Source organism: Antechinus flavipes, chromosome 1, assembly GCF_016432865.1.
Source record: "Antechinus flavipes isolate AdamAnt ecotype Samford, QLD, Australia chromosome 1, AdamAnt_v2, whole genome shotgun sequence".
Lineage (NCBI taxonomy): Eukaryota > Metazoa > Chordata > Mammalia > Dasyuromorphia > Dasyuridae > Antechinus > Antechinus flavipes.
This window is the reverse complement of record NC_067398.1, coordinates 512078235-512090457: the sequence shown is the minus strand read 5'-3', so window position 1 is coordinate 512090457 and position 12223 is coordinate 512078235. Positions and strand designations below refer to the sequence as shown.

The 12223-nt window shown below is 31.6% G+C and overlaps 1 protein-coding gene across 4 annotated transcripts in view; it reads left to right on the top strand.

The window, feature by feature from the left end:
- CEP76 (centrosomal protein 76) overlaps positions 1–12223 on the top strand; it is a 30399-nt gene that overhangs the window by 4856 nt on the left and 13320 nt on the right. Inside the window, exons 1-7 of one of the 4 annotated variants that reach the window (XM_051970490.1) lie at positions 51–249; positions 1618–1770; positions 3046–3124; positions 3694–3918; positions 4877–5062; positions 8288–8385; positions 9802–9930. In XM_051970490.1, coding sequence (XP_051826450.1) covers positions 187–249; positions 1618–1770; positions 3046–3124; positions 3694–3918; positions 4877–5062; positions 8288–8385; positions 9802–9930 — 933 coding nt within the window. In that variant the 5' untranslated portion in view covers positions 51–186. Of the gene's footprint in view, positions 1–50; positions 250–1617; positions 1771–3045; positions 3125–3693; positions 3919–4876; positions 5063–8287; positions 8386–9801; positions 9931–12223 lie in introns of those variants that run through there. The other 3 variants (XM_051970493.1, XM_051970492.1, XM_051970491.1) reach the window with 3 other exon arrangements.

Sequence of the window (12223 nt, the reverse complement as noted above, 5' to 3'; positions counted from 1 at the left end):
CGGGTTCCCGCTCAGAGTGGGGTGCTTACGCGGGCCGGGCGGTCTGCGCGGGGAGACTGCGCGCGGCCTGCCCGGGATCTCAGCATACCGTAATATCTAGGGGCGCAGCGGGAGGGTCGCTTGGAGCTCCCGGAGGGAGAGGAAGGAAGGAGAAGGGAAGTGGCAGTGGAACCATCGGGCTTCGCCATGTCCCTACCGCCGGAGAAAGCGACTGAGCTCAAGCAGCTCATCCATCAGCAGCTCAACAAGGTGAGAGGAGCAGCCCAGGGCGCGCTTGGCCTGTGATGGGACTGGGACCCGGGGCTGCAGGAGGAGAGAGCGGTCTTTTCTCCCACCCCCTTCCTGGCGGGGTTCGTCCCTGGCCCGGCCTAGGGCTTTTCCCTGGCCGCCTAAGGAAAAGTCTGCGCCAGCCAGGACGTTGGGACGGTTGGCAATTGGACTTCGAGAGGAAACGGAACCCTCGAGACAACGGGAGCTGTCCAGGGCAGCACTTCTAGCAGCAGGGATGAGCACTTGAGGCTGCGGGGCCTCCCGGGGCTTAAGGCAAGCCCTGGAAGGTGCAGGACTAGCCAGGAAGTGGGTGTTTGCTCCCCCAGAATCAGAAGGGAATCCCATCACACAGACGTTTATTCAGCAGGAGTGCCCGTGTCTTTGATTAATTTCAGTAACTTTGTAAGAAACTACAGGAACAAATGTGATTGCGAACCTTCTAAATGGTAGCTTCCTGAGCCAGCATTAAAAACGTTTATATAAATTGTATGTAAACACACACTCACATATACCCACATATTCACACATGTGCATAGGGTATCCCATAAGTCAAAATGAGTTTTGGAACTCACACACACAGAATCAGTTTTTATTGGTCATGAATTTTCAGTAAATGTATAGAGATCTATTATTAATGTAGCTGTTACATATGTGTATACTTGCACATCTGAATCTATATACTTTTTTAGTTTTTGTTCTAGTCTTGATAGAGACCAATATATACTTAATGCCAGATTTATGTGAACATGCTACCGAAGTTTTCTATTTATTGGTACTTGTTGAAAGCTGGAATGAGCAGTGCAAGCCAAAGATAAGGAATTCAAGCCAGGACATAAAATCATCTACCATGTGGTTAATGAGATTAAGAAAGAGATCACCAGTATCTGGCAGCAAGTGATAGAAACAAACATTAGAAAAAAAGTAAAGACATTACTTGAGAATGCTGCCTTGGCGTTAGAACAATAATTTTGTGTTTGAAGTACTGAATCAAGGCATTGTGTTTTGATTTGCTAAATACCAGTTGGAAAATTGTGATGAAGATTCCAAATAGTAAAAACTTACATTATTTGATATTAAATTTTGGTTCTTAAAAAGTAAATGATATAATTGCTTTTTAACATTCCAACATTTTTTACCAAATAGTTATATAGCCTTCTATTTATTGTTGATGTCAAAAAGCCAATATTCAAACTTAAGTGTTTATTCTATATTTTTTACAGTTATTTTTGCTTTACTGTGGTATATTCCTTTGTAAAAGCAAACTTGTCTTTTAAAACAATGCATAACTATCATCATACCTCTTGAAAATTTGTTGAGGGAAAATGTAATGTTAAGTTCTCTATATAGATGGATGTCCATGGCAGGATAAGAGAAGTTCTTGCTGAAACCATAAGGGAAGAATTGGCACCTGAGCAACAACTTTCAACAGAAGATTTAATAAAAGCTCTTAGACGCCGAGGAATCATAGATGATGTCATGAAAGAGCTCACTTTTGTTACTGTGAGTAATCTTTTAGGAATAACTGTATTTTTACAAATTCACTGGAATGTCACAATAACACTGGACCTAAGGTCCATGTTGTGAAGTTGTTTTATAGACAAAACCATTCTAAAATAGATCTTAATATTTTTTAAAAGTAAACTTTCTTTGTTTAGTTAATGAATTACTTATAATAAATTCTGCTTTGTGGAAAATAGTATTTTAGTGTGGTTCTGCAATATTTCTATTGTGCAAAAAGTTTTCATCTTGCAAAGTGATAAAATTTTCTCTTGTTATTTGTCAAACATGATTATGAAGATATCTTTAAGTCAGATTAATTTAATTATTAGTATGATATCCTGAAACAATTCTTATATTTTTTCCAATTGTTTCTTTGGTCTACTAGTTTAATAAAATTTATAACTTGATGTCTTATTAGAGACAACCCTTCCCTAAATTCTTCTATCTATAGACTTAAACCTCACAGATTTTTCAATCTAATTCTAAAATAACTTGACAAACTTTCTACACCAAGGTCAAGTTATACTCTATTTTTTAAATTAAGTTTGATTATTGACATCAAATTCCCTTTTGTGAATTTGTGAATCTTAGTAAGTAAAAATAAAGTTGTTCATTTCTTTTAAGTAAAAATTCATAAACTACTTTAATCCCGTAAAATCAATTGGCAAAAATAGGTCATTTAGTGATATAACTCCAAATGCAGTAGTGATGGTGACCAGATCTCTTTTGTAAAAATAAGTTATAAAATGAGAAACTGTGACCTAAATTACTTTGTAATATGTTGTAAGAATTGACATGATTTTGATAATACACTAGAGACTAAGTAATTTAAGATAGCTTACTTTTTTTTTGGTGACTGAGACTCATAAACCCATTTGTTGTAATTAGCCTAATAACTGCTGCGTAATTATCATTACTTCATTAAAACTAGTTCATAGCAGAGAAAAATGTCAAAACTCTGTAAGATATACAAAATTTAAATTTTATTCCAGAATTTCAAAATTCATACATTATATTACTTTATGAACCAGGCTTTTAAACCCTTTACATTAGTCTTAACATGTTATTATTATAGTATGTTTTTATATCATATAAGTATAAAATTGCTTTACTTTTTATTACAGAGGCCTTTGACACAATAAAAAATGATTTTGATAATATCTAAAATGCTATTCTTTCTTCTTGTATAAGGAATGGAAATTGATTCCTTAAATCTCAATTGTTGTTTTCTTATATAATAGTGAGTTTTATTTCTATGTTTTTCTCCCTTTCTAGGACATAGCTGATGGAGAATTGACTTCCTCTCCAAAACCATCTAATTTTAATGATAAGCAGTCCACTCTATTGAAAAAAAGTGTGTATTTTAATCTTGATAATTAATTTAGTTGCTGTTAAATATCTGTGCATCATAGTAGACTTTTTTTTTTGATAGTGCACATTTGAAAACATGTTAAAATTTCATTATCAACAAAAATAAATAAACTTTGTTGGGGGGGGCAGTATCCCATTTTATGAAACAAAGTAAATAAATTCTTTTTCATGTGTTATAATTTATATATTTTATATCAGGTGTGCATACTGCTTTTAAAAGTAATATCGATACATGATTTTAAATACATTTGTCTGTCCCAAAAAATTGACATGCTTTAAGTGGACAGTTGGTGATTGGATGAACTTTAAAATGCCAAATATCTTTTTTTTTTAAATAGCCCAAAATCTGATTCTAACTCCTTCTTTGAACCATAATGTTAGAAAAGATCACCGACTTCCATGTGACCTTTGCTCCTAATGAGCAAATGACTCTTAAAAATTATTTTATATGTCTTTTATTTTATTTCTATCAATTTAACATTTCCTATTGTTTTAATCACATTCCTTAAAATATGCTGGCAGTTTCCTCATATATATTGCTACACTTTACAGCTAATATTGATCCAACACGGAGGTATCTTTACCTTCAGGTTTTGGGTGGAAAAGCTTTCTTGGAACATCTACAAGAACCTGATCCTTTACCTGGACAAATTTGTTCTACCTTCACTTTATGTTTACATTTTCGAAACCAACGTTTCCGCTCTAAACCTGTCCCATGTGCCTGTGAACCAGATTTTCATGATGGCTTTTTGCTTGAAGTACACAGAGAAAGCCTAGGTAAGAAATCCATTGAATTAGCTAATTTATTTTGCATGTCAATATATGTTTATGTGTTTGATATGTATGAGAGAAAATTAAACAATTAGATTTTTGCTACAAGATAATGTTCACATCCTCCCCTCCGTTTTCTTCATTTTTGCTCATTCATTTTCTACCCCCGCTTTCCAGTTTTTGAAGTCTTTTTATATCTGAGTTTCACTTCATGATTTCTCTTTTGTGCCAGCTGTCACACACCTCCTTTCATCTTTTGTCCTCATATTTTTCTTGGCAGTTTATAGTGATTGTATTTACTCTGTAATTAATGATAGATGGCTAATTTCTACAGTCATTAAATGTGTATTTTGAGAATACTTCATAGTCTTTTTTTTCTTCTTTTTAATTTTTTAAAATTATTATAGTTTTTTATTTACAAGATATATGCATAGGTAATTTTTCAGCATTGACAGTTGCAAGTCCTTTTGTTCCAACTTTTTCCCTCCTTCCCCTACCCCTTCCCCCAGATGGAAGGTTGACCAATACATGTTAAATATGTTGAAGTATAAGTTAAATATAATATATGTATACATGTCCAAACAGATATTTTGCTGTATAAAAAGAGTTGTGTGACCTTGGGCAAGTTACTTCATCTTGATTGCCTTACCAAAAAGAAAAAAACTATAATAGAGTCCTACAATTTGTTTAATATTTAGTGTTTGCTTGTCCCAATTTGATCTAAATATCTTAGAAATAAAACTATAATCATGCTTTGCTATCTAAATAAAATTTATATAAGTATAACTGAAAAGAACTGAAGGTTAGAGATTTCCGTTTTTAGCATTGTACATATTTCCCTTTGAAAACAGTATAAAATTTTATTTGATTTTTTCTTAGTGGATATACTTTTTGATGAAATTATTAAGGCTAATAGGATGCTATATAACATTTATGTAATTTTCTCTTGGTTTAATATTGCTAGGTGATGGAACTAGAATGGCTGATGCAACAACAATGTTATCAATATGTGATCCAATCCATATGGTTCTAATAAAAACTGATATATTTGGTGAGACCTCTTTAGTAGCATCCTACTTTTTGGAATGGCGATCAGTCCTTGGCTCAGATAATGGGATGACCAATATTGCTGTGGAACTTCTGGGTGTAGGTATGACAATGAAAAATTAAGATTACATGGAGATTTTTGGATTGGTTTTTTTTTTTTTTGTTTTGTTTTGTTTTTTTGCTATTGTTATCTTTTACCACCACCTAACTTTCCCCAGTGTTTCTTTACCTTCTGTTAGTTTACTTTTAAATTTAGCCTAAATTTGGCTCAAAATTCTGCCATTGGGAGCCAAAAAGAACAATTCTAATTCTTACTCTTCCACATCAAACTTGTAAGTACTTTTAAAATCTCGATTAAACAGTTCCCGTGCATTCCTCAAAGGTTAAACATCCTTGAGTTTCTTCTCTCAGTTCCTGAATGCCAGTCTCCAGTCTTCTTACGATTCTGGTCAACCCATAGCTTCTCCACATCTCTTATAAAATGTGGTATGCAGAATTTTACACAATGCTTGAGATTTCTTCCAATCACTGTAAATATATAAAACTTTATGTATATATATATATAAAACTTATAACCATAGGTTATAAGTTATAACTACCTCTCTTAATGGACTTAAGATAAATTACTTCCTTTGGCTACATCACTATGACTGACTTCCATTGAATGTATGGTCCACTAAAACCTTAGTCTTTTTCACATGAACTCTTTTGTTAGCCATGCCATCTCCATCTTAGGCTTGTGTGGATGAGAATTGTAATCTAAGACATTGCATTCATTTTTACTTAGTCTACTTTATTAGCTTATTGTCCACATCTCTGTCTAGATGATAATCTCTCCCAGGTTTTGTCATCTGCTACATTTAGCATGTTTACTAAAATGTAATATGTAATAGTTTATGTCCCACTGACTTGGGAAATAGTGTCACCACCACTGAAATCTATAATGATTCCTTTCTTCGCTTCACAAACAGGATTAGAACTACTGGTCCCTGACAGGGTTTTCTGTTCATCAAAATGCAAACACTACATTAAGCAGCCATGCTTCCAGCAGCTACTAACAGAAGCTGTCGCCATCGTTATATTAAAATGCCATTTTAATGCATCGCTATTTGTACAAATTCAAAGGCAAAAATAAATTTTAAAAATTGAGGAGCAATTTTTTTTAACATAATGCACAAAGAGCAACACATCAGTTTAAAAAAAAATTTAATGCTGCCCAAAATGTATAAAAATACAGTAAGAATGGCAGTACATTATAAAGTATTCTCTCCTATTTTGTTCCTTTTACATCTTTCTACAGTTCTTACAAGCATTTAAAAAACACTTAATACATCAAATTTATAAGTTTTGCAAAGTCTTCTTGCTAATGGGTGCTTTTCGTCCCCTGGATGTATAGTTTACGTTGTAAACAAATAACTGTGAGGTACTCTATAGAGATTTATCACTTCTACAAAGAACCAAAGAAAAAGAAGGTTAAAAGTACAATAAGCTCAGCAAAAACAGCACATCAATTAAGTTTGATGTTCTATATATTGCTCTATACCATCATGGCTCTCACTATGGTGCTAGTACAGGTGTCTTCTCATATTTCATCTTTGGAGCTGTTTGTTTTTTCCCCCCAATTAGATTCTCATATTCTATTACTGGAAAAGATCCAGAGGGAATATAAGGTTATCTTTTCATACTCAATCTGGCTTTGTCATAAATTTTCTTTTAAAATGAACATAGAAAATTTGGTTAATTTCTTTGTTTCTTCAGCTATAGGTATACAAAAATAAATGATTAAAATTACTTTTGTCTATGTGTGAATTACAATGCTGTTTATTTCAGGATTGAACTTATTGAACTATAGCAAAATATAGCTTGGTATTTGTTAAGAAAACTTATTCTAAAAAAGCTAAGCTCTCGGTAATTTGGGAATAGAAGTTCCCAATTTGGGAATTTTTATATCAAATTAAAAGAGACAATTGCTGTACTTAAATATTTTTATTGTCTAATATAGAAATCTCAATGCTAAAATTAGTAGCATTTTAAAGGTGAATGAAACTAAACATTCACATAATATGTCTTCAAATCTGGGGTTTCTTAAATTATGTGTTAAAGAACTTTTACATTTATTATATGATGTAGGTGTATAGTAAAATTAATTTTTTAAAATGTAAGTCATATATATTACTATCATATGTATTCTTTTTGTTTATATTTGCATTCACTTTAAGAAAACTGTATTTAGACATTTTTTTTTTTTAAATTTAAGCTTTGGTACTTCAGACTAGATCCCTTACATTTATTTTAAATACATACTGCAGTACTAATCTATACATTATTGGTCAACATTAGTAAATGGTAATGTTCACTAAAATCATCTAGGTAGCAGAACCAGTAAATCATGTAAATCTCACCCATTCTTTGTCAGCAATACAATAAATTAATGAATATCCAAATTTTAAATACCTGGAAATTTTAAAAAAACTGGATTTATAGTTGGCTTTCTATTTTTAAATAAAAGTCAAATTACAAACAAGATAATGTCTGAAATGTCCTCCAAGAACATTGAGTCTGAACTTCTATATCTTGCCAAAATATAATATGTTTACTGATGGTTGATATTAATAATGGCAACCCTAAAACACTACAAAATTCAGATTTGATGCCTTCTGAGGTGACATATAAAGTTAAAAGGTCAAATGAACTTAAAGTATGTGAAAGTATTCAGTAAATTATAAAGAACAATCCAAATGGAAGTCAACATAGTTCAGTGGAGTAAACATTGGTTTTGGAGTGACTTTGGGTGAGGTATTTATTCTCTCTCAACTTTAATTTATTTTTAAGATCCCTTCCAAATCTAAATCTAGGATCGTACTAAATGTGATGATAATATTAAACTATCCTAGGAAAATGGACGTATGCTGTCCCTGCAAAATTAATAGTAAAAAAATTTTTTTTTTTTGGCTATTAGTTCAAGTGGAGATGAGAGCAATTTTTTAATTCATTTTTTTCATCATTTCACTTTTTTTAAAAGCTATACTTTAATATTTACTAGTACAATTCATTTTGTACTTATTTCCAAGATCAATATAGTACTATATGTAATTGAATACCCTATTACTTACCTGACTCTGTTTCTCAGAGTCTTAAGTTAATGAACTTAAAAATAAAAATATGGTAATATTAAATTTATTGCTTTGATGTATTATTTAATACAAATGGTAAAGTTTTTTTTTTTCCACATAAATGTTAAAGTAGTCTGAATTCTATTTGAGGGAAACATTTGTTATCTAGAACTTATATGATGTTAAAATTGCTAAAGTTCTATTTATATTTGTAGGTACAGAATCAAAAGTTTCTGTTGGAATTTTAAATGTAAAACTTGAAGTATATCCACAACTTAATCAAACATTGTCCCAAGAAATAGTTAATACACAAGTAAGTAATCCTGGATTTTTTTTTTATCTTGGTACTCCTTTTTATAAGAATATGTTTGTCTGTTTACCTTTAAATTATTAAATATATATGGAATACCATTCTATGTTAAGTACATAGAGATGTTCAGAGGGGATAGAAAAGATGTGGAACCTGCTCTAGAAGTTGTATTCTAAGGAGAATTAACAAGTGGGGGCGTGTACATATATGAAAGAAGTGAGATAAGAATTACAAGAGGTAGATGACTTTGAATACTTAAATTCTGAGGGGTTATAGAATGAAGATGTAATTAGGGTAAGGTGGAATTAGAGAAAAATTGAAAACTGTCCTTCAGTAATCACACTTTGTAAGATGTATTAGTAGTACAAAATAAAGTTAATGGATTAAAATTAGTACAAATCACATTTTGTAGAAAAGCTTTTTTAGAACTGGGGGGAAAATTAAGTGAAAGATTCTATATAGTTTTGGATTCTGTAGTGTGGGTGAAGAAAAAAATGGAGTTTCAGGTTAGAAAAGAAACCTAACTCCTTTGTTTGCATAGTGAATTAGCAATATTTTCTATCCTGTTCTTATGCTACAATTTTCTCTTATTTTTTCCTTATGTGCACTTGTGCAAAGCAGGCACTACTCATGATGTTGGGAAATTGCTATTCTCTCATGCTCTTTTCTAATTTCTGATAATGGATTTAGAGTTAGAATACCCAAATTTCAATTTAGCTACTAATTTGCTAATATCTCTGTGACCTTGTACAAGTCATTGAACTTCTAGGCTCCTAAGGTGCCTTATCAATAGAATTAGGGAGTTGGACTAGATAGTTTCTGAGGTCCTTCCCAATTCTGATTTTCATGTTTATAACACAAATGAAAAGTACAAAGTTGATCCATATTTCAGGCCAGTTAAGACAGTGCTTCACACCTATTTCATGACATTTTTCTGAAAGCTATTTTTATTTTTTAATAGTTTCAAATGAAAGACCTTTATTTTCTGATTAAGCAAAAGGTAATTTTCTCCCTAACGATAAACCATTGTGGGAGACTATGTGTGGAATATCACAAATAACATATTAATGAGTTGGTTGGTTTTATATAACTGCTTTCTTAAAAAAAAAAAAAAACTGTCAAAACAAATGGTTGTGGAAGATTATATCTGGAAATAAATACAATGTAAAAACAAAAGGCATGTGGAAAGATTGAAAATAAGTAAATTTTAATAAATATATATAAAGTTGGAAATCAATCTTGTACACATTTTTTTAAAGCCTTTAGAATATGAATTTTGATTTCTTTGGTATTGTAATTTATAACATTTAATAACCAAGTTACTTTTTTAATGTGCACATTATTTCTAGTTTGTTTGAAATGGACATAATAAAAAATTTTTTAAACTAACAAATTGGGTTATTCTTTTTATTATTAAAGCTTGCTTTGGAACGACAGAAAACAGCAGAAAGAGAGCGTTTATTTCTTGTATATGCTAAGCAGTGGTGGAGAGAATATCTGCAAATACGACCTTCCCATAATTCAAGGCTGGTAAAGATTTTTGCACAGGTTTGTGGATTGCATCAAAGTAATTTCTTAACATATATCCATTATCTGTTTTAGTATATATTTTTCATTTAGCATGGTCATGCAAGGAAAGTGAAAGTTTGTATCAAGCAAATGGGATGATAGAATGCTACTTTCATTTTCTTTTTCTATTTGAGTTTCTTCTAAGTGGAAGAATAAGCTGACCAACCTGATTTATAATTTTTGGTCACTATATTATAAAACTGGTTTGATTCTAGACTTCTCTAAACTTTTTGTAAATATTTAAAATAAATAAAAACCAGTTCATTGAATTAGAGAAATCTTCTTACTTGATCTTTGTGAACTTTACAAATACTGCTTTATTAGTTTATAAAATGAATTGATGCTTTGTGTATACAAATTAAATCTTGTTGAAACAAGTTATGTTATCTCAGTATATGTAATATAGATTTCTTTTTGACAAAATATGATTGAGGAAGGTCAAATTGTTTTTCTTTTGTTTAAGTGCTTTTTTTGGTAATTTCTAATATAGTATCTCACTCTATCTCGAAACTCTGGGACCCATTTTCCCCTCTATCTGCGTGTATGTCCTAAATTGGGGGTAAGGAAAGGAATACACTTTTCAGATTCAAGACTGGTAAAAATTTTGGTGGTAGTGGTAGAGAGAAGGGAGGGCTTGAGGGATCTGTTTACTCTTAAGTTTGGCAATAGCATTAGCTGTGTCTTAGCCTGTAAAATTAGGCAATTACCAACTTGCTTTTTCTTTATTATTATTGTTTTAATTTCAGATTTGCCCCAACTATACCGATATTACCTACCTACCTATCTATCCTAAATCACTAGAAAATCATTTTCCACATATGGAGAAGGGATTAAGAGGAGACCAGAAGGTAGACAGTGTTTTTGTGGTTCTCAATGGAGAACAAAAGAATAGAAAAAGGGGAAGGAGGCACAGAGATAAGAAAAAGAAAGTAAAAGAAAATAAACAACTAGATTCCTGTATCATTTCCACAATGTGAACAGCAGCTCATTAGGCCATGAGAGATATGTTAGAATTTATAATTGTTTTATACAAGTCTGATTTGGATGGTAGAAATAAGTGACCTATAGTTGGACCAATATGGCTAATTTGTTTGTTCTTCTGTTCTAGTTATTAGTCAGTATGATAAAGTAAAAAGGGTGCTGAACTTGGAGTTAGATCCTGACTCTGTTATTTATTTTGTTACTTCAGATCTTAGTTTCTTCATCTGTAAATGAAGGGGTTGGAACTAGAAGAATTTCTTGTCCTTTTTAGCTTTTTATATATAATTCCTTATTAATTTGCCAGTAATAAGCTAGTAACTCATATTTTGTAATTGTTTTTGGATTTCTTATAAGAAATAATTAGAATAAGTTAACAGTAATTATTTCAAGTACTTACAGTATGATAATATTGGGTAGTTTATAAGAGCTGGTTGTAAACTAGTTTCATTATTGAAGTTTCTTCAAAGTTTTTAATTTTGTGAACCACCATATTCACCATTTCAGTATCACAATTATTGCCCATACTATGTCACTTATTTGAGTCTGAGTGGGGAAAAAAATTATTAGACTAATAAGTTTTTTCTTTTGGTATTACATTGCTTTTCACAGTTGGGTATCATGACTATGACTGATACTATATTAACATTATTCATAGCCACTTTGCTTTTTAACTTAAAAAAATTTAGTTTCTTAACTCGAAGGGAGGTATTTTATATAAATTAACTGTCTAAATAATAAAAGCTTTTTCTTTACCTTAGAATGGCTGCAGCCCTAGAATTAATTAGAGGGAGTTGCTAGGGAAGAACTACTGGTTCTATTAGAAGGTATTAATTGCAGTAGAGAACATGTCTTTCTTTATATGTTGTCTTAAGTTTGTTCTGAATTTAAAAAACTAATAAGTAATTTTTATACTTTGAGGTCTCTAAAACTGAGTCAAGATCAAAGGAATCATGAGTTTTTGTTCATTGCTAAGTAACAGGATAATTGCAGAAAGATTTTTTTACCTCAGTGTACATAACATTCTCTTTAATTTATTGTTCTTTTTGTCCAACTTTTCATGACCCCATTTAGGATTTTCTTGGCAAAGATACTAGAATGGTTTGCCATTTCCTTCTCCAGTGTATTTTACTAAAGAGAAAACCTCAGTTTCAGCAAATAGAGTTAAGCCACTTGCCCAAGCTAATATCTATGGGCAGATTTGAACTCATGTTCTTCTGACTCCAGAGCCTAGCTGCCCCAGTTAAACCTAAGTAAACCCTGACATTTTAGTTGGGATTTAGAGAAACTTTTC